At 42.8% G+C, this 27,858-nt stretch overlaps 1 protein-coding gene and 1 non-coding gene across 3 annotated transcripts in view; both read left to right on the forward strand.

Annotated features, from left to right (window-relative positions):
- The window catches only part of LOC144482032 (5'-AMP-activated protein kinase subunit gamma-1), a 56,586-nt gene extending 33,946 nt beyond the window's left edge, over positions 1-22,640 (forward strand). For both annotated transcript variants that reach the window (XM_078201309.1, XM_078201308.1), the window contains 11 exons: positions 1,056-1,162; positions 4,399-4,480; positions 6,681-6,739; positions 7,931-7,976; positions 10,668-10,722; positions 11,958-12,084; positions 13,071-13,236; positions 14,501-14,538; positions 14,619-14,765; positions 17,354-17,447; positions 19,134-22,640. In XM_078201309.1, the coding sequence (XP_078057435.1) occupies positions 1,091-1,162; positions 4,399-4,480; positions 6,681-6,739; positions 7,931-7,976; positions 10,668-10,722; positions 11,958-12,084; positions 13,071-13,236; positions 14,501-14,538; positions 14,619-14,765; positions 17,354-17,447; positions 19,134-19,162 (915 nt within the window). In that variant the 5' untranslated portion in view covers positions 1,056-1,090 and the 3' untranslated portion in view covers positions 19,163-22,640. The remainder of the gene's footprint in view (positions 1-1,055; positions 1,163-4,398; positions 4,481-6,680; positions 6,740-7,930; positions 7,977-10,667; positions 10,723-11,957; positions 12,085-13,070; positions 13,237-14,500; positions 14,539-14,618; positions 14,766-17,353; positions 17,448-19,133) is intronic.
- On the forward strand, positions 10,054-10,219 carry LOC144482051 (U1 spliceosomal RNA). Its single transcript, XR_013495850.1, has one exon. It is a non-coding gene; the product is annotated as a U1 spliceosomal RNA (small nuclear RNA).
- Positions 22,641-27,858: the final 5,218 nt, after the last annotated feature.

A 27,858-nucleotide genomic window follows, 5' to 3' on the forward strand; every position in this document is an offset into this window, starting at 1 on the left:
ACTTTCAAAAAGATGCATGTTGTTTTGTACATTATAAACTGTGTTGTATTAGCCACCCAGTGTAAAGTTTATTTATTAGTCAGAAGTAAGGCTTATGTTAACACTGCAATTAAGTTACTGTGAAATTCCCTAGTCGCCACACTCTGGCACCTGTTTGGGTCAATGCACCCTAACCAGCACGTCTTTCAGACTGTGGGAGGAAACCGGAGCACCCGGAGGAAACCCACAGGGAGAACGTGCAAACTCCACACAGACAGTGACCCAAGCCGGGAATCGAACCCGGGTCCCTGGTGCTGGGAGGCATCATTGGTCAGTACTTTTTGTCATTTTCATAGAACTATTCTGGTTCGTGTCAAGTCATGCTCGCTTTTCAAAATGTTAACAGTTGTTTCATCTTAACTGCACACTGGACTCGCAGTCAGACACAAAGGAAGGATCTAAATTAATCCAATCAAATTGTTTCTGTGATCACAAACAGTGATTTGCTTCACTGTCTGAAGACGCATTTTCTTGCTATAATAGTGTCAGTACATGTCATATCATTGATTTGTGATGATTCCAATTTGCCTTTCTTCATGCTTTCTGACCACCTTTATATTCCTAGAATAGCTATAATGTAAATAAAAATAGTGATGATGGCCAGTCCGGTGCAGTAGTTTTTAAGCACTTATTTTTTTTATTTTCTCCCCATTCTTCTGAAAGGACCAAGTCCTAAATTACAACCAAACCCAAATCTACTCTTGCCCAGTGTCCATACCTGCACACTTTCCAACAGTAATCCAAAGTCCAAACTCAGTCATTGACAAAAACCTGAAAGCAGATTATCCATTCACCCTCTGAGCCAGAGAACAAGTTGGGTGAAGTCAAAGAGGAGAAAAAGACAGTTATAGAACTAAAAAAAATCTTTAAGTAGCAAATTGCAGGAGCTTTTGTCTGTTATAGCTGGTTGCTTGCACTGCACCACTGTTTGTGATTCTAGCCAGTCCTGAGCATTTGAAGGAAGTAATGTGACCTTGAGAAAGCTGGACCTGTTAACATTCTTTCTTTAATTGCAGTGAATGACTCCAACAGTGAGGTCTACACCCGCTTTATGAAGTCGCACAGATGCTATGATCTTGTTCCCACCAGTTCCAAGCTTGTGGTATTTGACACTTCTCTGCAGGTAATGTAGGCGTTAGAAGTTTTGTTTGTATTGAACAATTGCAATTATTCCTCCTTGATAGAGCCTGTACATGTGTGCTAGTCCCAAGCTCAAAGTGCTAATATATCGACAGCATTGCACATAGCCTTTCTTTCTTATCACATCCTTCAATGTTTCCAAACGCTTTGCATATTTACAATTAATGACTTAGAGATAGACAAATCATTTGTGCATAAAAATATGCCACAAACCTCATAAGATGATTGATCAGTTAATCTGTTTCTAATGATACTAGAGGACAGAATATTGAGCAACGTAGCAGAAAAAATCCCTGCTCTTTGAATAGATATAGCACTTGGGGCGAATGGGATTAAAGGTTATGGGGAGAAAGCAGGATTAGGTTATTGAGTTGGATGATCAGCCATGATCGTAATGAATGGCGGACCAAATGGCCTCCTCCTGCTCCTATCTTCTATGTTTCTATGAATTGTGCCACAGGATCCTGAGTACTCACCTGAATCAATGGACCAGGTCGACAAAGCTGTGGTTTAACATGTTATCCAGGGGACAGCACCCCAACAATGTAGCACACTCTCAGTACTGCACTCGAGTGATCGCCTGAATTAGAAGTCCAAACTTTTGTGAGCTACATAGGTGCATATCATGTTTAAATTGATATTCTGACTTGTATTCATATGCATTAAGTTACTAATATGAATAGAATTTTGGCTGGGTTGCCTGGGTTTGAGGACTGCATGTATCCTACTGGTTGCAGATTGGAAGCTCTGAGTCAAAGTTATGCACTCAAATCCTCGAGTAGAACTTGAATCCTTCTGACTGCAAGTAGAGAAACATTTATTGAGCAAAACTGATATAGGGTATCAAACTCCTCGCTTGTTGTTCAAAGTCCAGAATTTCCCTCAAAGTCAAAACTACTGCATGTATTTGGTACACTAATAGCCTGCCCCACAAGCATAAAGTTGGAGAATCAGTTTACCTTGGGTAGTTACAATCATCTCTTCGAGTCAGACTCAAGGTTTGCAAAGGGCTGGGGAGCATGTAAATTGATTACCCACTTAGCTGATCTGAAGGGGCTAAAATCGCGTAATAAAATGAGAAGTGTGTTGGGGAGAATTTTAACATCAAAGACAATATTCTCATGACAGGCCTTTCATCCACAGTTCCATTTTCTCCTTAGTTTGATACTTCCCTTCTGCTCTGTATATAGCAAGTATACAGTAAGAGTTTTAACAACACCAGGTTAAAGTCCAACAGGTTTATTTGGTAGCAAATACCATTAGCTTTTGGAGCGCTGCTCCTTCGTCAGATGGAAGGAGCAGCGCTCCGAAAGCTAATGGTATTTGCTACCAAATAAACCTGTTGGACTTTAACCTGGTGTTGTGAGGCTTCTTACTGTGTTCACCCCAGCCCAACGCCGGCATCTCCACATTATAGCAAGTATATACAGCAAGTAAAACTGCATTTCATAGGAGTTGAAATTCCTTTTTAACTGGCCAAGGGTCAGTGAAATGTTAATGTGCAGAACATAATTAGATCTCATCCAACTGGATTAGCCATTCTCCATGTGAATGGATCACATTAACTGAATAATCAGTTCAATTATGTGACATTTCATAGTTCTTTTACAAATAGTTTTTCATTCCTGAAGCCAGTGATTCTCACTTGGGTATGTTCTGTAGATGTTATCAGTCCTCCTGTGTGTTGTCCAAAATGATCATTCCTGTTTTTATATGATGCTACTCCACATTGAGGGGCATCACCGTCCAGCTCCAGCCTGTTCTTGCCCAACATCTATGCAAGTGCATTTTGAGCAAGGATTACTGGATAGCAATCAGGTGTAAGAGACTTGCCTGGCCTCTTTTTTGCCCCTATCATCCTGGGGATGTTGTGTCAAGTTGAATGCTTGTACTGTTACCGTTGCTGACTTCAACTAAGCCCATCCAGATAAGCGATTAAATCCAGGACCTGCTACGTGACTCGGAAGTACCAAGAAGACCCCAAGTTGCATTTTTAAATGACTTATTTTAATTTTATTCCAGGGATGTAAATGTCAGGCTTGTACATAATTGTAGATTAGATACGCATTGCAGAACGTGGCATGTTTCTGCATTCTGTGGGGCTTCCCATTCACAGTGCTTAATGTCGAAAAATGCGGGCATGCTTCATGTGTGAGCACCAGCAAAATATGGTGGTATGCAACTCAGCTGTGCAAGGTCACTATTAGGTCCAAACTTGTTCTCTCCTGGTTTGAATAGGAACACTTTTTTCTAAATAGCATTCACTTTTGTATGGAAAGGCTGCACCATGTGGCACATTTACCCAAAAGGTGAAGTTCGGTAAATGAGCAAGGCTGACGTTGGGAATGGAAGTTACCAACGTTTTGTCGTTCTGAACTTGGCGTTCCCATTAATACCCAAATTAGATTTTGGGCTAGATGCAGATTACAGCTCCCTCTACACCAACAATGTGTTCCAATAACGGAGCGCCCTCTCACACTGTGTTAATGTGGCATTTTGCAGTGATTAGCACTACCTAGCTCACAGCACCAGGGACCCGGGTTCAATTCCAGCCTTGGGTGACTGTGTGGAGTTTGCAAGTTCTCCCCGTTTCTGTGTGGGTTTCCTCTGGGTTCTCCGGTTTCCTCCCACATTCCAAAGATGTGCAGTTTAGGTGGATTGGCCATGTTAAATTTATCCCTTCGTGTCCCAAGATGTGTAGGTTAGGGGGATTAGCAAGGTAAATATATGGGGATAAGGCCTGGGTGGGATGCTCTGTCAGAGAGTCGATGCAGACTCGATGGCCCGAATGGCCTCTATCTGCACTGTAGGGATTCTATGATTCCACTTCCCTTAGCAGGCAAGCTTTTGAGGTGGGCTTGAGTGAAGCTATTAGAAGAAACTTGACACAAAATTATTTCATAGGATTTTCACCAGTGTGTACGCTGCAACCATTCTGCCTGAGCAATTTGGAGAATTACTTTCTAGGTCACACACCTAAAATAGATACTCAGCTTTGGGCAGTAAGGTACACAGCTCCGCACATTTACAATCGAGCTCAGTTTGTCCATAGGTCTGTCACTTCCAGCTGTCAGGCAGAATGAAATGATCATTCGAGGCTAGATTTAAACATAGAACCCATTAGGAAGCATTGAGATGTCCATGCCTGTGCCGCACCACAGAATTGAAATCTCCATGGCTATCTGAATCTCCAGTCTTTGCTTTCCTTCTCTTATGCAGGTGAAGAAGGCTTTCTTTGCTCTGGTTTCAAATGGAGTCCGTGCTGCTCCACTCTGGGATAGCAAAACACAAAGCTTTGTGGGTGAGTTCTTTTGATGCTACAGTATTTCTGTTGAAGTAATTCCTAGGAAACTTTACTGGGGAAATGATTAAAAAGAAAATCAAGCGACCGTTCCAAATAGTGGGTTGTACAATAATTACAGTGCTGGTTCAAAATGGATGGACCTCCCAATTGCTGCAGACTATACCCGCAGGCAAATGATCCACCATCTGACAAGCTGACACAGCTGCCACTGCCAACTGCACGATGAGTTATTCTCCAATGACAGGGAAGCATAAGAAGGCAAGGGGTTGGCACTAGGTAAATTGTTCCTATGAAGAGCCAGTGCAGACACGGCAGGCTGAATAGCCTCCTCTGCACTGCAACCCTCCCCATGGCAAGCATAGGGGCACAATATCTATGGGATAGATGTCCCAAGTGATAATGTATGTCCTCTGCCTGGAATGTGTCTGCAGCCCTTCTCTCATGCGCGCGCTCCCACATCAAGGGCCACCCATGGTACACAGCCACGCTACCGTCAAAAGCCAAATTGCACAACAGATTAATAGCCCTCCCATCCTAAGGCCTAATGCACCATAAAGGGACTTTTGATGTTATTAGCTACACTGAAGCCTCATCCAGTTATCCTGAACCCCAGTCTTTAATTTCTAGCATGCATGCAACTCTACTAACAGCTTAAATGTATCCGTGTTTTCTCCTCTATGGATTCTGTGGCAAATGCAGAAATTACATATTTATTCCCCTTAAAGAAAAACATGCTGTGATGCAATTCTAAGTTGAATAGACATATATGCAAATAGCATAGACCAGTTGGGCTGAATGGCCAGCTTCTGTGCTGTAAATTCTACACATTAAGTGTCCATGATTTTCTTTGTAAACCATCTCAACTCATGGCCAGTTGGGACTAAGCCTAAAATGTCCTTATTTAATAGTGCTGCAAGATGTGGGTTCATGTTGATATGTTATGTTGCACTGTTGTTGTTCGAAAGTTATAAAATTGAGATAAGTTAAACCGAATTGTGCAAGACTGGGAGTTTCTGATTAAACACTTGGAATTTGAGCTGCAGATTGATGAGAGACGGTCACAATAAAAGGGATGTCAATGGCTTCATAATTGCATTCCTGGATTCTAATATTACCATTACCATGATTTTTCCACCCAGCAGTACCCATGCCAGATGTCGTCATTGGATTGAGTTTGAGCCATTGTACCATTTCTGGCTTGCGCTTTGCCAGGACATGAGTCACCGCATGTCCGATTCATAAATTGGGGTGTGTGCTGCTAATCATTTGTTTTTACTTCCCAAATAATTCAGCAAGTAGGTCAGGAGTGCCCTGGCTTTCACTTGCATCTGTGCTCAGCGAGCGGGCCTCCTGATTTCCAGTGGCAGAGTTTGTATTTTGAATTGGAAGACTTCACTTGTATGCAGGATGTTTAAATTGCATAAAGGCAATGACGTTCTTTTGCTTACTCTCCCATGGAGTGAAATGTGTGCTAAGTGGCAGCCCTGTCCCTTCCCATGGACAAATGGGCTGTGAAGACCAGTTTTTCATGCCGCCTTTTATACTCCCCCAGTGAGAACAATATTGATTCTGTCCTCCTAGCAGCACAAGTGGGGAGCCCTGTTTTTAGTACCCTTTCCCTTGTTGCCAATCCAAGCTTTCTGCTGTGCATATGGGAAGCACAGTGCTGCTTATTGCCAACACAACTTGTGATGATTGAAAAGATGGCTGGATAGCGGATTCTTTTCAGTCACTAGAATATGACTGGTGCTACCACAGATGACCTTTTTTTAAAAATGCATTAGAAGCTCATTTGTTTTGGCAGGGATTTGCACTGGGGTGCTACCCTGTGGCACCACATTTTCTAGGTGACCTTGTTGGCAACATAAGTGTGCAGAGTGACCTGGATTCCTTGTAGGAATTAGTCAGTCAAAGAGGTGGTTCACCATACTCCACAAAGATTAGGGACTGAGTGTGCACAGTCACCCCGGATCATAGTTTTATTTATTTGAATCAGTTGGAAAAGGTAATGGAAACAAACTGATGGTTGTTCACACTCATGCTCATCTACTGTACTGTGCAAGTCATTACCCGCACGTTTAACCAGGAAGTTGTCCTTTTTTAATGTAATCTTTGCAAATGAAAATTGTAATTGCCAATATGCAAAGAACAGAAATAATCTACTTTTCAATTTGACTGATCTTCTGTTCTGTTGCAGGCATGCTCACAATCACAGATTTCATTAATATTTTACACAGATACTACAAGTCGCCACTGGTACGTTTGCTCTTTGTGTGTGTGTTTGTATATATGTAGGCTGCGGTTACACGGTTGATCTTAAATACTGTGGTTTTAAGAAGGACTTTTAGTACTCGAAGTGAGCTTTTGTTTGGCAATGAGCTGATGCAAGACTTGAGTCACAGCCCAGCCTGCTTTATCACTGTCATCAGCTGCACTACTGTACAGATATTGTTCAGCCTTTCCGCTAGTTTGGTCTCCGCCTGCCTTGAAGGTTTCCTGTGCTGGGATGCAGTTCTATGAGCACCGCCCACCCACTGTTATCTCGCCCACAAGGTTCCCAGTCCTACCCTGTGGTGTGAAACTAAGGTTAATTGTAGCTGCCCTGCTACTGGTCTGGCTAAGATCAGGTAACTCGGGCATCCTACCCAGAAATCTCTATTTAGTGCTGAAGTAAAAAGCAGGAGGAGACTGGCCTGCATTTAAGGGACCCCATCTGCCCCCTCAGATGGGTGTAACAGATCCCATGGCACTATTTTGAAGCAGAGGAAGTTTCCCCTGTGTCCTGGCAAATATTTATCCCTCAACCAACATAATGAAAACTTCCTATCTGGTCAGTAGCACATTGCTATTTGTGGGAGCTAGCTGTGCACAAATCGCCTGCTATGTTTTTTATATTGCAACAATGACTAACTACACTTCGTGAAGTGCACTTCATTAGCTATAAAGGGCTCTGAGACATCCTATCTTTGTGAAAGGCGTTCGAGAAGTGCCAGACTTTTTTTCACTTAAATGAGATTTCTGTTTGATTGTACAAGTCCTGGAACTCCCTCCCTAACAGCACTGTGGGTGTACCTACACCTCAGACTGCAACGGGTCATGAAGGCGACTTGCCACCACCTGCTGATGACAATAATTGCTGCTCTAGCCAGTGATGCCCACATCCCGTAAATGAATTTTTAAAAAAAGTATTTTGTGTGACAACAGCAACGGTTTGAGTTGCATTGAGTGAAGGGCAAGGGAAGAAGTGTGGCAGTAGAGACAACCAAACTGTACAAAGAACAGTACAGCACAGGAATGGGCCCTTTGGCTCACCAAGCCTGCGCCGACACACGACGCCCTTTTAAACCAAAGACCTTGTGCTTCTACTGGGTGGGAAGACAGCAACTTACCAATGAATTTCTGGGGATTGTGGCTAATTTCAAATTATTTTTTCCCTTCCACACACAGGTTCAGATTTATGAACTGGAGGAACACAAAATAGAAACATGGAGAGGTAAAGTAGGATAATGGACAGAGTGAGGGTTGGTGTGTAGAATCTGGTGGCGTGGGGAGTTATAAGATGGATGTCATAGAGTAGGGGAGAATTTTGAGTCACACTGCCTGTGCATCGCACAGGAAAGACAGAGTGGTATGCGCTTATGGGGTCCTGTTTTTTGGCCTTGCAATTAGATTGCTAAATTTACTTTGCCGAAGGGATTTTGAACTTGATAAGCATAAACCACATTTTGGTCCAGCCCCTTTAAAGAAGCTTTTGTTGCCCGTAGTTGGGTGTCATGTACCTGGATCATTCCGTTGCTCCATAATTTGCGGATCCTCATCTTAAGTCTAGAGTTATTGAACGGTGCATTTTAAAGAATAAAAATTCTGAAAAGTTAAATAATTTAAACAATTTTTAATGTGCTCAAACCTAAAACTGCAAAATTTCCAGTATATAAGAAAAAAGTTAGTCAGAATTCTGTTCTGTTTTTCAAATGAAAGAGGGCGGTGGATAGGGTCCTGATTGCAATGCTGCCCTTTGTGTCCCTTGCATTATCAATCTACTGTTTCATAGAATACTAGAAAGTTATGGCATTCTTACTCTAATGCCTCACTTCCTCACTGCTCTGCCACTTATTTACCTTCAAGTAGCTGCTTCCAGTCCACTTTTGCTAAATCGCAGCTCAGCTCAGCACAAGAGAAGAGGCATTGTAAGCATGCTTGGAATTCTCTTCTCCTCCCCACTCCTCCGCGCCGCTAATTTACTAACAGAATCACTATTTCCCTGAATGTAATACAATAAATACCCCTTTAAAGGAAATGGCTGCTTCAGTTGCTGACTGCAACTTGGCTGTGTGAAACTCTGTGCTGAGCAGGACTGCACAAGAAACCTGGGGTGGCAGGGAGAGGTGAAATGTTCACCCAGTCGCTCAGTGGGTAAAGATCCAACTGATGAGGTTCCAGATTCCAGCTCGGATCTGTGCTGAGTTCGCTGATCTCAGCCAGGCAGCAGCAGAGGTCGCTACATTTAGTTGGTTTTGTCTCCCAGGTAGGGTGGCCAATACCTGGTGCCGAAGTGCCTCCCCATACCCGTCAAACTGCTTTGTGCTGCTGAATTGTGTGTGATTTCGATTTTTCACTCAATTTTTGGGAAGCAAATTAAACACGAACAAAAGAAAAAGAGTTTACATATCGGATCCATTACTTTTTCAGTCGCAGCGTCACTGATCAACTTGAAGCATGAACTCTGTTCCTCTCTCCAGGCATTGCCTGATCTGTGAAGCTTTTTCTTTCATTTTTATTCCAGACTTTCAGCATTTGAAGTATTTTGCTTTTGACTTATTTTAAGATTGGGTAGCTTCAGTGGAAGTAAATTCCCTGTAGGTTGTGTTTTAATTCTGGTTGCTTTGCTGGGAGATGTTCACGCAATGATATTATCGTGCCAGTAAGATCGTAAGACATAGGAGCAGAAGTAGGCCATTTGGCCCCTTGAGCCTGCTCAGCCATTCGCCTGATCTGATTGTGGTCTTAACTCCACTTTCCCTTAACTCCCAAGTCAGCCAAAAATCTGTCGATCTCAGCCTTGAATATATTCAATGACCCAGCCTCCACGACTTTCCCCCTCATTGAGGGGGGAGACATCCTCCCAGCATCCACCCTATCAGCCCCCTTAAAACTATGTGTTTCAATACAACCACTTCTCGTTCTTCTAAACTACGATGAGTGCAGGCCCAACCTGCTCAACCTTTCCTCATAAGACAAGCCCCTCATCCCAGTAATCAGCTTAGTGAGCCTTCTCTGAACTCCTTCCAATGTAAGTCCATCCTTCCTGAAGTAAGGAGATCCAATCTTAACTGCTTTAAGATAAAAGGAAAATACGGTGGGTGCTGGATATTTGAACTAAAGACAGACAATGCTGGAAAAACTCAACAGGTCTGTGGGAAGTGAAATGGAGTTAATGTTTCGAGTCCAATATGACTTCTCCACGGAACCGAGAGGAGAGTCATTTAGACCTGAAATGTTAACTCTGTTTCTCTCTCCATAGACGCTGCCAGACCTGCTGAATTTTTCCAGCATTTTCTGTTTTTATCACAGTACTTACCTGGCAGGGGAGAGTCAATGATCAGGCAGGTTGATCTCCCAGGCTGGTCCCCTATCCCATTGCACTCTGGGTGTGCTGACACCTGCGATGTCCCCAAATGCAGGATACTCAACTGCAGAATTTGTGGTAGTGGGGGACTGCGTTCGCGCTCTCCCCTGAATATTTTTTATGGTTAGCACAGCGGTTAGCACTGCTGCCACACAGTGCCAGGGACCCAGGTTCGATTCCTGGCTTGGGTCACTGTCTGTGCAGAGTCTGCAAGTTCTCCCCATGTCTGCGTGGGTTTCCTTCGGTTTCCTCCCACAGTCCAAAGACGTGCTGGTTAGATGCATTGGCCATGCTAAATTCTCCCTTGGTGTACCCAAACAGGCGCCGGAGTGTGGCGACTTGGGGATTTTCACAGTAACTTCATTGCAGTGTTGGTGTAAGCCGACTTGTGACTAATAAATAAACTTTTAACTTTACTTTGGGTGTGGTCTCACCAGTGTCTGAATAGCCTAGCTGTCTGGAGATTATAAAAATTCCTTTCATTTATTGTGAGAGCTTCTGTTATATATTTACCATTACTACTTGTTGATTTATATCTCTACCCTTTGTCTTTCTCAGAGGTTTACTTGCAAGATTCATTTAAACCATTGGTGAGCATCTCCCCAAATGCCAGGTAATTTTACGCAGCAGTGTGCTTTGAATCTGACTTCAGTGTGAATTCCACCTGATTATTTGGCCATGTTTCTGTGGAATCTGTTCATTTGGTCAGAATGCTCTAAATTGTTAATGCATTCTAGTGTCCGACACGCTTTACAACATCTTAGAAAGAGTTCAAGTGGCAGTGCACTGTTCATGCACTGGTCAAAAGAACATTTTGTTGCATAATATGCTTTGGAGCTTGGGGATTGAAGTGTCACGTGAAATTTTCTGATTCTGAAGAAATTTGGGAATGTCTAGAGATGAAAGCAACATTTTTCCCCCCGTTCGAAAAAAGTTCCATTACTCGTGTTTCACACCCCTTTGGTATTCAAAATTATGGGAGGGGTCGATGGATCAGAATGGAGCTGGAAGCCTGGGGAAAGGGCAAGGTTCACGTAGGGAAGCCAGGTAAAGGGGACAAACACTGACAGTGCCAATGGCTGTAAACAGGAAGAAAACAACCATGGGAGCTGAGGTGGATGATGTGTGGGCCTAAAGGCGGAAGTGAAGGGTGTAGAAACAAGGGTCAGAGAAAGAAGGATATGTGAGAAGCTGGAGGCTGAAGAGAGATTGGGTAGCTTGGACATGGCGGTGGCTGTTTGACTGCAGAGAGGGGCTCAGGCTGCAGGCAGAGGGGTTGCAGAGAGATGGAAGGAGACTGTTGGCAGGGCACTAGGCTGCAGATAGGTGGGAAAGGACTGTGGGCAGGGATGGCATAGGGGCCTGGCCCCCTCATTGGGGTGGGAAGGGGTGGGTCTGGGTCATGAGCAGGCACGGGAGGAAGGTGGGGGAGCCTGGGCCATGCACAGGCTTGAGAGGAGTCTGAGTCTACAGACTGTTCTGCAAGATCTGATGGAGCAAAAGAGAAAAATAATTCTAAGCAAAGAAAAAAGTGACTTAAAGAGAAACATGAAATATGTTTAAGATCCATATGAGTGGGGTTTACATGCCAATCTGATTAGGCTGAATCAGTGAAAAGTATTTTTGCTTTAGTCATACATTTCTACATTATTGGCGTAAGCTTCTAATATAGATGGATGGCACCCCATTCATTAATTTAAATATTCACTCCCTCTGCCCCGACAGAGTCTTGTGCATGGCCCGACACACAGTGGCAGTGGTGTTACCCTCTGTAAGGTTCCAAGCTGAAATGAATCCTTGTGTCATGCATTCCCGAACTGTGCCTCTCAACCTTTTCTATTGCTGCAGCTTGTACGATGCGGTTTCATCGCTAATCAAGAACAAAATTCACCGCCTTCCAGTCGTTGATCCACTAACAGGGAATACGCTCTACATTCTTACGCACAAACGCATCCTGAAGTTTCTCAAGCTCTTTGTAAGTAACTCCACAGATATGCCAACCAGAGGATGGGCTTGAGTGATGCAGAGGGGGCAACCCACCTACGAACATGCTTTCCTCCATTATTTAAGCCGTGTAAAGACTGACTGTCACTGTTGTAATGTAGGGAATGTGGCAGCCAAATTGTGCACAGCAAGATCCCACAAACAGCAATGTGAAAACGTGATGTGGATTGGGGGGGGTGACTATTGGCCAGGACAACAAGGATAATTCCTTGCTCTTTGAAATAGTACCATGGATCCAGCTGATGTAAGGTTAGGGGAGGCAATGGCGTAGTGGTATTGTCGCTGGACTACCAATCCACACACTCTGTAATGCTCTGGAAATCTGAGTTCAAATCCCACCCCAGCTGATGTTGAAATTTGAATTCAATAAAAATCTGGAATTAAAAGTCTAAATGATGACCATGAAACCATTGTCAATTGTCATAAAAATCCAACTGGTTCACTAATGTCCCTTAGGGAAGGAAATCTGCTGCCCTTACCCGGTCTGGCCCACATGTGACTCCAGAGCCACAGCAATGTGGTTGACTCTCACCCCTCTGGAATGGGCCTAGCAAGCCACTCAGTTCAAGGGCAATTAGGGATGGGCAACAAATGTTGGCCTTGCCAGCAACGCCCACATCCCATGAACAAATGAAAAGAAATCCACCCGAGTGGGCAGATGAAGTCTCAGTTTAGCACCTCTGACACTCCCTTAGTACTGCACTGTAGTGTCAACCTTGATTTTTGTGCCCAAGATGCGGGTGCTACCCACTGAGTCACAATGGTGGATTTAGGAGGTTTTTCACTATTTGCTGGGCAGAGTGGGGAGAACAACAGGTTTATCTTAAACCAGAGAACAAAGTCACGAGTCAGTTTTGTATTACTTTAGAAAAATACACCTGGTGCTTTTCATCAATGTGTTCATTTTGGGTATTTGACTTTATAGTGTTTGCTGTATTTCTTAACCTATTATTGTAGATTTCCGAGATGCCCAAGCCAGATTTTATGTCTAAAACGTTGGAAGAGTTGAACATTGGAACATACAAGAACATCGCAGTGGTGAACAAAAACACTCCCATTTATGTGGCTTTGGGAATCTTTGTGGAAAAGAGAGTATCTGCGTTGCCTGTTGTGGATGAATCCGGTAAAACTAAATTTTTATTTTGAACCACTACCTCAACACACTTGGCTATGGCATTAGTGAGCTGCATGCACAAGTAGAGCAGATCGTGTCAAGGTTAGCTGTAACTGCTGATCCACACCACAGCTTCTTACTAATGGCCAAATAATTCTTAATGCAATGAAATTTAGTTTCAACGTCCTTTTAACTTTTTTATTGATGCAGGTCGAGGTTGGCTGGTGAGGAGAGTGAAGTATACACTGTTAGAATGTAACCGGTGACAACTTTGTATTGGATGTAATGTGACCAATGGGAACAAGATGCAAGGGCCAGCTGACCCAGTAAACTATGGAACCAATTACAGAGTGATGTAATAGTCAGCTGACCAGCTGATTCACTATAAATAAGGAACCATAGAACAGTACAGCACAGTACAGGCCCTTTGGCCCTTGATGTTGTGCCGAGCTTTGCCCAAAACCAAGATCAAGCTATCCCACTCCCTATCATTCTGGTGTGCTCCATGTGCCTATCCAATAACCGCTTGAAAGTTCCTAAAGTGTCTGACTCCACTATCACAGCAGTCAGCCCATTCCACACCCCAACCACTCTCTGAGTAAAGAACCTACCTCGGACATCCCTCCTATATCTCCCACCATGAACCTTATAGTTATGCCCCCTAGTAACAGCTACATTCACCCGAGGAAATAGTATCTGAACGTCCACTCTATCTATCCCCCTTATCATCTTATAATTATGTAGAACTATGTAGAATTGTGGGGAGCTTGGAGTGGCCCAGAGCGAGGCCCCAAGTTTGGAGTAACGATGTTTCTTTATTAAACCCTTTCTTTGATTTATAAGTTGGAGTAAGTTTTGTTGCATTTTCATTAGCTGTATTTTGAAGACTTCCTTCTGAAGAAACATACACCAGTATGGACAATTAGCCAAAGATGAAAATAAACTGGATTGGCCTGATTCATTTGACTGCAATTCACCCAAGTGTGTGCTTTTAAACAAATCTGGCCTAAATGCACAAATCCTGAGAACTGTAACTTTATTTTGTCCTTATGGAAAATACGCATGCCACCCCTTGAAATAAATAATGAGGACCATCCTAATTCAAAGCGATTCACTGATTTACTATTGCAGCAGTGAGGAGAGAAGCCCAGACAAATTATGTGCGCATTCAACTTAATCGCTGCCAAGTACTCAAATTATTAATTCCAATATACTCTTGGCATGAGGAGTACCACCTGTTTTATGCTGACTGTTCCTATCTTTCCCTGTGTAGGACGAGTGGGAGATATCTACTCGAAGTTTGACGTCATTGTAAGTATTTTACCGTGACTTAACTATGTATTCGTTTTATTGCTCTGCGACTATTCTCTAATTAAAAGTTTGCGCTTTAGAATCTGGCTGCAGAGAAGACCTACAACAACCTGGACATTACTGTAACGAAAGCACTGCTGCACCGCTCACAGTACTTCGAAGGTGTGCTGAAGTGTTACAAGCATGAAACCCTCGAGACAATTATCAACCGGCTTGTGGAGGCAGAGGTACAGGCAAAGAAGCTTTAAATGAACAACTAATAAAACCAGTTGTTGTTTAAAATTGTGGGTCCTATGCATGTCAGCCCCGATCCAATTTTTTTTCCACTGCTTACCCCCTCCCCAGAAAATGCTCAGTGTATTAAAGTTAAAGTTTATTTACAAGTAGGCTTACATTAACACCGCAATGAAGTTATTGTGAAAATCCCCTAGTCGCCACACTCCGGCACCTGTCTGGATACACTGAGGGAGAATTTAGCACGGCCGATGCGTCTTTCGGACTGTGGGAGGAAACCGGAGCAGGCACAGGGAGAACGTGCAGACTCCACACAGACAGTGACCCAAGCCGGGAATCGTACCCGGGTCCCTGGAGCTGTGAGGCAGCAGTGCTAACCACTGTGCCGCCCTATAATAGGATAGAGTTGCATGACCACTGAACGGACTCCAGTTCATCAACCAAGAGGTCCATTCTTCCTGTGAGAGTCCAGACAGGGTCATTGGACTGTGGCTGGGAGTGGCAGCCCTGGCTCGTGCGTTGCTTCCTCATCCTCCTCCATGTCTGGGAGCACTGAGGGCAAATGTAGTCACTCCCAGCTCCTGAAGTACAGACTGGGGATTGAACTTGGGACCTTCCAGGTTCACTTCACTTAACTGCATGCTGGGGCAGGCCCTGAGCCTGTCGCCTTTGCAGTAACCTCATGGGTGGTGTCAAGAATTTTAAACAGCACAAACCACTTCCTTCGCAGCCCTATTGCCTGAAACTTGTATCTGGAAGAGCTCTGAATCACAAGAGCATTCTTGTTTTAATGAGACAATTCATTGTTAAGCTACTCCAGGAAAATTGTAACATTTTTCATGAATTGGAGTGCGTTGAAGATTACCAGCTGGTTATGTAATTGCTGTTGTTGCACTTAATCTCTTCCTACCATTCTTTGCAAGCAGGAACATCTCCAGCATGATTTCAAATGCAGCTGGCAGAAGTGTGCTTTGACTGCCCGTTCAAAAGATGAAATGGCAAATCTTTGTCATTAGTTAATTGCCACTTGTTTGGAGTGTTGTAAATAAAGGGTTTCAGTGTGCCAGGGAGAAACGACTAAGACATTTTGGCTTTAACTTAAAATGGAAGATGGCAGTCCTTCCCTGTCAAGAAATCAGACAGGCTAACATTCTAGGCATTGCCATTTCATCAGAACTGATTTGATGAGTTACCACCCAAAATGCGAAACCGCGCTTTAATTTTTGCAGTAGTTGATTGGCTTGCTGTATACTTCCAATAATTTCTGTCCTTGTTTCTAGCCTTTAAGACACTCCTTCAAACTTAACGCTTTCCATCAGGCTTTTGCTCACCTGTCCTAACATCTCCTTCGGTGGTTCAGTATCAAATTTTAACCCCTCTGTGGAGCGCATTGGGACATTTTATTGCGTTACAGGCTCTTTGTAAATGCAAGTTGTTATATTTGCAGTCTATTTCTCTGAAGAGAAGTAACCAGTGCATTGAATAAATGGCTTTACTGATTGTGTTTCCTTGTATATTGAACAATCTACAAAAGAGGATTTATATGAGATTCAAACTACCTTCTCTTCCCTTTCATTGTTGTGACATTTCCTTGGATTTTGTTTTGATAAGTAAGAGATTGAAGCTGTTTAATTGTTGCATCAGTCTCATTTCATCCTCCCATATCCCTGAGCATAGAAATAGCCCAAATGTTCACATCCCATCAATCACTGAAGGAATTTCTCCGTGAGGTACCACCAAGTAAAAAATGCAGATAGACTTTTGTCCTTTCAAATTTTGCTGACTCAGAATCAAGTGTTCCTTCTACCCTAGTTTTTAGTGCAAATCTCACTTCTAACATAACAGAAGCTATGTTATGTTAGAAGTGAGATTGTTTCTATTTATTCCATTTTCCTTTTAGCGAAATTGAGTTAAATCTGAGTTTCTCAGGGCTTAACATACCAATAGAGCACATTGTTGATCTTGTTAGAGACTTAAACAGAACATGCACATTCCAGTCAATACCAGCATGGCTGAAGGAATGTCTCATTACTAACTAAGGTTAAAACTCATGCAAGAGACAGAATATCTCTCACTTCATTGACTTAAGAATGACAGCAATCCAAGTTTCGTTGAAATTTTGTGATCTTTGCACAGGAGTATCAGAACATTCCAGCTCGCCAGGAAACACATCCTTTCCAGCACTGATGAGCTGAAAAAACAAAGCAACTTGGCAGCTCTCGAGCTTCTGCCCTGTTTGTTCCTCCCAGTTGCAGTCTGTTGTTTTTCTCCTCAAACACGTGATATCTGCCCAGCACCCTCTGCACAACGGAGGGAAAAATCGAGCATAGGTTCCTTCCTCCAGAACACTGGAATGAGTCACTACCTTGGTGGAGGGAGGGAAGAGAGCTGGAACTGTATCAAGATGTGTCAAACCAAAAGAGTTTTTTTTAAAAAAAAAGATTACTTTTTGTCGAATGGCAAGAGCTGGTAAACTATTGCTAAGACACATTAATTTGGAATGAAATTAACCATTCTCCTATCCATCGTAGATTCTTCACAACAACCACTGGTTGCTGATCAGGTCTTTCTCTGTTTGCAGGTTCATCGGTTAGTGGTGGTTGATGATAATGATGTGGTCATGGGCATTGTTTCGCTCTCTGATATTCTGCAGGCACTGGTGCTAACCAGCGGAGGCAAGTATATACTCCCGTATGATCCAGTTGTTCAAAACAGGCAGGAATACAATTGTGGCTCTTAATCTCTGTCCCCCTGAGCATTTAGTGCAATATCCACCTCCACTGGGTCAGATTGCGAGAGTGTTCCAACCTGATGGAGGCAGGCTAGCCAATACTAAAAACCATGTCATAAACTGCAGTCATAATTTTTGCTGAGGTGTAAGGGCAGACTCTACTTAGCCAGATACTGATTACCCAGCATAACTTTTTATTTACAGCAAAACTTTGTTAGCCTTGGGTCTAAGCTGACCTGAATGTCTTTCCCTATTGTGTGGTGAGTGAGAATATGTAATGGCAGTGATAATTCATGATATTGTAAGAAAGATTCCTTTGAGAGCCAAATAAATCCCTTGAGACTAAACAAATTCTCATGTATTAAATTACAATTTCACTAAATTTTTAAAATGGAATACATTAGTATTGCAAATTTTTGCCACCGTGGTATAGTATGGAAATTTATATAGTTTGGGGAGACAGTGGCATAGTTGTATTGCCACTGGACTAGTAATTCAGGTATTAGAGTTCTCTTGGGTAACAGCAATCTAAAGGCACACTCAGTCGACTCTTAACACAAGCAGTGCTGGACACCATGCATCCAGTGCAAGGTCTTTAATTACTTGTGCACAAGGCGAACTCTCTATGGCCAACACAGAATGACCGGAGCAGTTCTGAAGTTACAGAGAAACAGCTCAACAGTTATAGTCAATTATAGCAAATCAGGAACAAGAGATTTTTCACATCTTTCATTGACAAACATACCCACCAATCATAGCACAGCCTTTTGCCCTTCCTTATCCAATAGAAAAGTAATCCTTCATTAGCATAGTATGTCCCCATATCTTGCTATTTGGTAATCGCCATGGTAACTTGTTCTTTGTTTTCCTGCTGTCCTAACCTGGAATGCAGTGTTTATGGAACAAGGTATTAGATACACTCGCTTATCCTGCATACGTCAGTGTTGGCCTTACTGAAGGCCGTGTTTGGCTAATAATCATTTTCCATTACTTGACAGAGTTTTTTTTGACAATTATGGAACTTTAATTTTCACAATTGTTGTAACCTAACTTCCACACAGGGAATGCTCTGGGAACCCAGGTTCGAATCCCACCATGGCAGATAGTGAAATTTGAATTCAATAAAAATCTGGAATTAAAAGTCTAATAATGGCCATGAATCGATTGTCGTAAAAACCCATCTGGTTCACTGATGGCCTTTGGGGACGGAAATCTGCCGTCCTTACCAGGTCTGGCCTACAGGTGACTCCAGATCCACAGCAATGTGGTTGACTCTTAAATGCCCTCAGGGTTGGGCAATAAATGCTGGCCCAGCCAGCGACGCCCACATCCTATGAACGAATTTTTAAAAAGTTATGACTATTAAGTTATATTAACGGACTTGTACAAAAAAGTCCGTCTTGTCATTCTCATTTCAAATTGATTCCAGTGCTGGTTGTTAAAAAGCTTATTTGTACTTGTTCTTGGAATTTGACCCAGTGAATTTATCATGAGCATTTTCTCTCACTGACTCACTTTAGTAATGTTTTCATTAAGACTCAGTAACTCCAAAATATACTGAAAAGTTTGGCATAACTGACGGCACAAAATGATAAAGTATGAAGTAAAGTTCCTCTCATTTTATCCTTAGGTAATTCTTCATCCGAGCTTGGACAGTGAGAGATGTATATAAAGTGCACCAGCAACGTCTTCCCCATGTAGAGACCTCACCAGCCTGGAAATCCTTTGTCCAAGGATATGCACCCATGGTGGCACAATATTTTTCACCAGCACAGCGCTGTTCCATAAAATAGAGAAGGACCCTGGCTACTGTTCCCATTTTGATTAAACTTTGAAATGTCTTGCACCTTTCTACATAAAGCCATTGACTCTGTGCCCACTGAAATGATACTGCAGGTCAGGTCAGAGGAACTCAAGTCTTTTGTTTTTAATTATCCCATCCTACCTCAGGTGGATAGCTTTTCAAAGTGTATTAACATTTCATTATCTGAACATCACTTTTTTTGTTGTACTTGATTTAAGTTTGATTATCTGTTCCGTACTAGACTATATCATCCAATTGTTGTAACCAGAGCAGCTCGATTTAGTGACAGCACTCCTTTTATTCATTGTTCTTAGCTCAAATGTGTGCAAAGCTCTGAACGATACAAACAAGTTACCAAAAGTCAGCTGATGTGAACTCGGTGTCTTTATGACTGAGAGCAAGTTCAGTGCCTGATTTCTCAGACCACTTCTTCCTGAAGAAAGCTCTCATTGCGATGCCTCACTTTGTTCAAGAAAAAAAATCACAAGTAATTATCTTGCCAGTCTGATGAGCACAGTTAGATTATTTTTGCACTTCTGGCTGAAACACGGTTTACGGATGTGAATGTGTGCCTCTTTCCGAGAGTCCACCCCCCCTCCCCAATCAAGTGCAGTTAAGAAAATGCATTTCCAGTTGGGGTATCTCTTCTCCCTTATTTGAACATTAGTCAACAGCAGAATTCCAGTTAAAATCTCTGTAATTATTTCACTTCTTGAAATGACGTATTATTTAAGGCCGTACCTTAGTTTCAGATAAGATTGTTTGTTCCAAAATGGTCTGAATATGCGAAGTTGATTTTGACTTTTCAAAACTGCAAATAAGACCATAAGACATAGGAGCAGAATTAGCCACTCGGTCCATCGAGTCCACTCCGCCATTCAATCATAGCTGATTTTTTTTTCTCATCCCTTTCTCTTGCCTTTTCCCCATAACCCCTGATTTGAGTGTGAGAAATGTTCCCCCCCCGCCCCCCACATTTCTATGAACAAAGCCAAATCTATTGATGATAGACTCCTGGAATGCTATTACACCAGCTTGGAAGTGTTGCTTGTGGTTCGAGTTCCAATTTGGAAAATGTTAGCTTATATTAGCTGTTTGGACCCAAAGTGCATCTGTACGAACCTCACACTACACCATTTAAGAAATGGAACTTTGATCCAATTGTGTGCAATTTGTATAGCAGTGTTCTGTGCTGTTTTTATGCTTTAATTAGGTGGTCATTTGCAGATTTTATGGTTGTGGCTGGAATCTTGGATGTTCTGATATGGCAATGCAGATGTTCTGACACAGCTGGATACATTAGGACCTTCTAGTGCTATATTTTCGCAAGTTGCTGATGCAGATGGGGCCAGAGGTACTGCTGTAAGACGGGAGGCAAAATCCAAACATTTTTTGGGACTGATGAGCCAGTGGGGTCTGATGAAATTACAGCTACTGTAACGACATAGCAAAGCATAGGATTCATCTGTGCCTAAGGTACAAGGAAACGTAATTTTTAAAGTTGTGAGCATCTCAGTTTACGATCAGTTCTTTCAACCCCCCTCGCCCCAAGAAAAGTGGTATGGTTTCACTCCTCCAGAGGCTCTGCTGGAATGAGATGCAATCTCGTCAGGAGGCAAACTAATTTGAAATGTATGAAGTTAATTTCACAGCTGTAGGTTAGTTGTAATTTTAAAGGAAAGAAATTATGGATTTTTTAATGCTGCGTGTGCGTATGTCGATTCACGGTTATGTAATAAATTGCTATAAATGTACAATATGAACATTGGATCTAAATTTCATTGATGTGATTAGGTTGAAAATGGCAGAAGTAAAGGAGAATAAATTCCCTAAAAGCCTTTGTTTCATGTGACCTTCAGAGCCCCAGAGATCTTGTTATCGGGGAACTATGTGAATATTAATTTTCTCTCCAATTTTCTCCTAATTCATGGAAGTTGTAAAATTTGTAGTGTGTCCTATTTGTAGCACTATAAAAATGTATTTTAGGAAAGAGTATGAACCGTTTTCTGACAAACTCCACGCAGATGGCCTATGATCCACACTGCAGTTCTGACTGCTTGATTCTGGGGAAGTCTACACAACAAGGTCTCTCTCATAGAAATTGTTGATTACTGCTGATACCAGCACATTGTTGACTGGACTGGACAATCACCAGCGGCATTTCTGAAAACAACACAACTGAAAACTGTTTTGTGTTTCCAGTTGTGCTGATGAGTTACAGATTGCATGTAATTAGCGGTACATGACTGACTAACATTTAGGAGTTAAATTGGTGGCGTTTAATGTTGTATTTAACTGTCAGATCTTTGTGATACTGTCACTAAAGAAGAAAGACAGGCTTGAATTTCTATAGCGCCTTTTATGGCCACAGGATGTCCCAAAGAGCTTTACAGCCAATGAAGTTTTGAAGTGTAGTCACTATTATAATGTGGATACAGATTGAACCTGGATACAGAGGTCCACACCAGACACTGAGAATTTGCCAGATATCAGTGCTGATCTGTTCTTGTTGCTAGGTGTCTAGTTCCTTGGATCCCAAAATGTTTGCGCTCCTGACAGGGATAGCAGATCCAATACAAAAAGGGAAATAAGCGGCAAAAATCAACATTTCCAGGCTGAGAGAATTTCTGCTCACATTTTAAAATTTGTTTTTCCTCATTCACTTCTACCCTCTTGTTTTCCGGCCTGCTGTTGTTGCTACTACCTGCTGCCATGACGGTTCTTGTGTGGGCCTCCAGGTGATATGTTGACTGGGGTTAGGGGTAAATCAGTGGTTATCAACGATTAATGATAAGTGTTTTCACAAAGTTGAGGTCATCCTGACTCTTCAGTGTGGAGTCAGAAGGGACAGCAAAGGAGTACCAAAGCTTAGAGGAAAAGTACATGAAAATATTTTTGTGGCTGTAAATAAAAAAAATCTTTTCCTTAAATAAACTAAGCAACCTTCCCTCACATCCTTGTAGCATTGTTTCCTGAAGTAAATTTGCCAATTGTGTGCCATTTATGCATTGCTCCATAGACTGTCTGGATATCTTTTTCAAACATTTTTTCATTTCGCTAAATTGTTTTATATGATATTGAATGTGTTTTGTTCATTAATATACCATTAAGTTTCAGTTTTTTAAAAAAAGCAGTGGAATCAATGTGAACTGAAAATGCAGTGGTTATTTCCTTGTAGAATCAAAGTGATATTTATTCCGATCATAGTCCAAACCTTTCTCTAGTAGAATAGTGTTTACACTCCTTTTGCATTTACTTGTGAAGATTTGAAATCTCACTGAAAGAGGTATTGATTGTAACATAGTCAAAACTAAAATAAAATTCTTCAAAACATGCCACTTATTTTCAGGATTTCTGACTTAGCTGCTCCTTCAGTTAATAATGATGTGATTCTTTTTTGCTTCCTGTCCTTGTTGTAATTAAGGGACCAGTGGAAGTGAGTTACACTTGATTTTTCTTAAATCACCCATACGATGTGGAGTTCCTGAATGCCAGACATGCAACCGATTCTCAAGTGCTGTGGGTGTGTGTGGGGGTGGCATTATGATGATGGATTTGGGTTGGACTGTTAGACTGCACCGACATTGTGCCAATCTCGAGAATCAAACCAGAGTGCAGTTTAATACTAAATTTATGCTATTGCAAATATTAATCATGCGCAAAACTGCTAATAAACATAGGTCATGGCACAGCCTGAATATTTTTGCACACCAAATGAAGTACTGCTGACTCAGTTTTCATGCTAAATGCCCTGTGTATATTCCAATGCACTCCTCACCGTCATCCCACATTTTATCCTCTGTAAAGCTGACATTATTCCAAGCTTCTGCAGCCCATATCCTAATTTGCACCAAATCCCAACCACCCATCGCTCCTGTGCTCACTGATTGGCATTGACTCCTGGTTGAGCAACTCAATTTTAAAGTTCTCAGCCTCTTTTTCAAATCCTTCCATGGCTTCGCCCCTCTCTGTCTTTGTAATCTCCAGTCCTACAGCCCTCTTGAGATATCTGCGCTCCTCTAATTCTGCACTCTCTTGAGCAGCCCTGGTTTTAATCGCACCATGTTGGTGACTGTGCCTTCAGCTGCCTGGGCCCTTTCCTTCCCTAAACCTCTCTGCCTCTCTATCTCGCTTTCCTCCTTCAAGATACACCTTAAAACCAGCATCTTTGACCAAGCTTTTGGTCATCTGATCTAATATCTCCTTGTGTGGCTCGGTGTCACACTAATGCTCCTGTGAAGTGACCTGGGCCATTTTGTGTTTAAAGGTGCTATATAAATAAAAATTATGTAGTGTGACAATGTTCCAACCTGGTGTGAACAATGTCACAAGATCTGCTCATCTAATACAAGATGTATATTTTTTTAAAAATTGTACATCAGTTTAAGTTTGTTGCACTTGCAAGGCCACATTCCTGATTAAAGACAGACATCAATGGGCAAAACATAGACCCAGATCAAATTCACTGTGGAAGAGGATTGTTCCAAGTTTTTCTACATGTGTTTGAAGGAGGAAAGAACTGTTATATCCTTCATGACTTCAGGACATCCCAAAGCGCTTCACAGCCATTAAGTACTATTGAAATGTGTTCACTGCTGCAATTTAGGAAGCATAGTTGTCAATTTGGCATGGCAGGATCCCATAAACAGCAATGCGTTAAATGAGCAGATAATCTGTTTATAGTGATGTTGGTTGGGAGATAAATGTTGGTCAAGACACGAGAGAAACCCCTCAACCGCCCCCCTTTCAATTGCCACAAGTGTGTTTTTTTTTTGTGTACCAATTCATTCATGGGATGTGAATGTCACTGGCAAAGCCCACATTCATTGACCATCCCTTGTTGCCCTCGAGGAAGTGGTGGGCCCCTGAAGTCCATGTGGTGTAGGTACGCCAACAGTGCTGTTATGCAGGGAGTTCCAGGATTTTGACCCAGCAATGAGGAAGCAACAACACTGTATTTCCAAGTCAGGGTGGTGTGCGGCTTGGAGGAGAGCTTTCTGGTGGTGGTGTTCCCATACATCTGCTGCCCTTGTCCTTCGAGGTGATAGAGACAGTGAGTTTGGAAGGTGCTGTTGAAGGATCCTTGGTGAGTTGCTGCAGTGCATTTTGTAGACGGTACACACTGCTGCCACTTCATCACTGGCGGAGGGAGTGAATGTTGAAGGTGGATGGGATCCCAATCAAGCAGGGCTGCTTTGTCCTGGATACTGTCGAGCTTCGAGTGTTGTTGGAGCCGCACTCATCCAAGCAAGTGGGGAGTATTCCATCACACTCCTGACTTGTGCCTTGTAGATGATGGACAGGCTTTGGGGAGTCAGGAGGTGAGTTACTCGCCACAGGATTTCCAGCCTCTGACCTGCTCTTGTAGCCACAGTATTTATATGGCTGATCCTGTTAAATTTCATATGGTGAAGCAGCTGAAAATGATTGGGCTGGGGACAATGTCCTGAGGAACTCCTGCAGTCATGTCTTGTGGCAGAGAGAATTTGTTTCCAACAACCATAACCATTTTCCTCTGCGCCAGGATATGATGCCAGCTGATGCCTTCAATTTGACTAGAGCTCCTCGGGGCAACACTTTTGTCAAAAGCTGCCCTGATATCGAGGACAGTCACTCGCATCTCCACCTGAACAGGTAGTCAGGGCGTCATCCAGAAGACGTCATCTCTGGCAGTGCATGCTCCCTCAGAGCTACACTCAGTGTCGGCCGAGATTCTGTATCTCCGGAGTGGGACTTGAACCCATAGCCTTCTGACTCCTGAATGCCATCCACTGAGCCACAGCAGACATCTGGGAACTTGGGACCATAGGTATGTTCTCTCTCTAGAATGCAATTGCTTAAGAGTTGGACGGTTTGAGTTTTGGATCTCGAGTGATCTTCAACTGCATTTAAAATGTGAAGACCAGGATAAGATCTGCTGGCCCATCATTGTGTCCTATACAGTTATGGTGCTGGATACACCATGGTAAAAACACACCTTACCCCACCAGAATCTCCTGGAGATTAAGAGACAAATTAAAGAAAACCTTTTAACTCCTGAGGGAAATAAAAGGATACAGTGGTATTGTTGCTGGATGAATAATCCAGAGACCCAGAGTAATAGAATCCCTACAGTGCAGAAGGAGGCCATTCGGCCCATCGAGTCTGCACCGGCCACAATCCCACCCAGGCCCTATTCCCATAACCCCGTGCATTTATCCTAACTAGTCCCCCTGACACTAAGGGGCAATTTAGCATAGCCAATCCACCTAATACTCTGGGGATCCAGGTTCAAATCCCACTCTTGAATTTTAACTGAATAAAAATCTGAAATTAAAAGTCTAATGATGACCATGAAACCATTGTCGATTTGTCATAAAAATCCATCTGGTTCACTAATGTCCTTTGGGGAAGGAAATCTGCCGTCCTTATCTGGTCTGGCCTACATGTGACTCCAGATCCACAGCAATGTGGTTGACTCTTAAATGCCCTCGGGGATGGGCAATAAATGCTGGCCCAGCCAGCGACGCCCACATCCTATGAACAAATTTTTTCAAAAATGGTTTCATGACAGTGTTACCTTCCCATTGCAGTGAATAAATTGGGGAGAGTTGAATCTGAAGCTAATGAACCGCTTTTTGAGAGTGCGCTGGAGAGTATCTTCCCAGCCTGAAACCAATGCAGCGATCAGATTGTGGGAAATTGTTGCTGCCACCCCCTGTCTCATCATTCTGTGTTGGAACATCAAGTGTGACCACCTATGTGCACAGTCTATACTGCGCAAGGGCTACCCTGTCCTCTAACAATTTTTTTTAATACTCAAAAGCAGAGAGCTTTGCATCCAAGTTTTGGATTAATTAGTAGAAACAATTTTTGCTTAAACGTTCTGCTGCTGCTTGGATGGAATTATCAAAAAAAAATTAAATAGTTAGCTAAAAAGCTGACCTTAAATGCGGCAGCTAGAATGTATTGCCTCTCTTGTGTGGCCTTCAGGAGCTGAGCAGTTTGTGATTACATGTGCCATAGATGCATTTGAGGAGAAGCTAGTGATGGGGTTTTTCGATGGGGATCGACAAGTAAGATGCAAGCATAAACAGCAGCTCCTGTCCCTGTGCTGTGATCTTTTTTATCCATTCATGGTGTCGTTGGCTAGGCCGACGTTTTTTGCCCAACCCCCCCCTAATTGCCCTTGAACTGGATGGCTTGCTAAGCTATTTCAGAGGGTATTAAAGAGTCAACCACATTGCTGTAGATCTGAAGTCACATGTAGGACAGACCAGGTAAGGATGACCGATTTCCTTCCTAAGGAACATGAATGAACCAGATGGGTTTTTACGACAATGGTTTCATGGACTTGTAATTACAGATTTCCGTAAAGATACAAAAGTCTGAGGTCACGTACCAACCATCTCAAGAACAGCTTCTTCCCTGTTGCCATCAGACTTTTCATAGAAATCATAGAAACCCTACAGTGCAGAAGGAGGCCATTCGGCCCATCGAGTCTGCACCGACCACAATCCCACCCAGGCCCTACCCCCACATATTTTACCCACTAATCCCTCTAACCTACACATCCCAGGACTCTAAGGGGCAATTTTTTAACCTGGCCAATCAACCTAACCCGCACATCTTTGGACTTTTGAATGGACCAACCTCGCACTAAGTTGATCTTTCTCTGCACCCTAGCTATGACTGTAACACATTCTGCACTCTCTCCTTTCCTTCTCTTTGAACGGTATGCTTTGTCTGTATAGCGCGCAAGAAACAATACTTTCTCACTGTATACTAATACATGTGACAAAAATAAATCAAATTTATTGAATTCAAATTTTACCATCTGCCGTGGTGGGATTCGAACCTGGGACCCCAGAGCATTACCCTGGGTCTCTGGATTACCAGTCCAGCAAGAATACCACCACACCACTGCCTCCCCTAATCATATGTAATATCAGCAGAAGATGTAATGAAAAAGTTAAGGGCGGCATGGTGGCAGTGGTTAGAGCATAGAACATTACAGCGCAGTACAGGCCCTTCGGCCCTCGATGTTGCGCCGACCAGTGAAACCCATCTAAAGCCCCTCGAATCTACACTATTCCAATATCATCCATATGTTTATCCAATAACCATTTGAATGCTCTTGATGTTGACGAGTCCACTACTGCTGCAGGCAGGGCATTCCACGCCCTTACTACTCTGAGTAAAGAACCTACCTCTAACATCAGTCCTATATCTCTCACCCCTCAATTTAAAGTTATGTCCCCTCGTATTAGCCATCACCATCCGAGGAAAAAGGCTCTCACTATCCACCCTATCTAATCCTCTGATCATCTTGTATGCCTCTATTAAGTCACCTCTTAACCTTCTTCTCTCTAACGAAAACAACCTCAAGTCCCTCAGCCTTTCCTCATACGATTTTCCTACCATACCAGGCAACATCCTGGTAAATCTCCTCTGCACCCTTTCCAACACTTCCACATCTTTCCTATAATGCAGCGACCAGAACTGTACGCAATAGTCCAAGTGCAGCCGCACCAGAGTTTTGTACAGTTGCAGCATGACCTCCTGGCTCTGA

The sequence above is a fragment of the Mustelus asterias genome, chromosome X, assembly GCF_964213995.1.
Source record: "Mustelus asterias chromosome X, sMusAst1.hap1.1, whole genome shotgun sequence".
Classification (NCBI taxonomy): domain Eukaryota; kingdom Metazoa; phylum Chordata; class Chondrichthyes; order Carcharhiniformes; family Triakidae; genus Mustelus; species Mustelus asterias.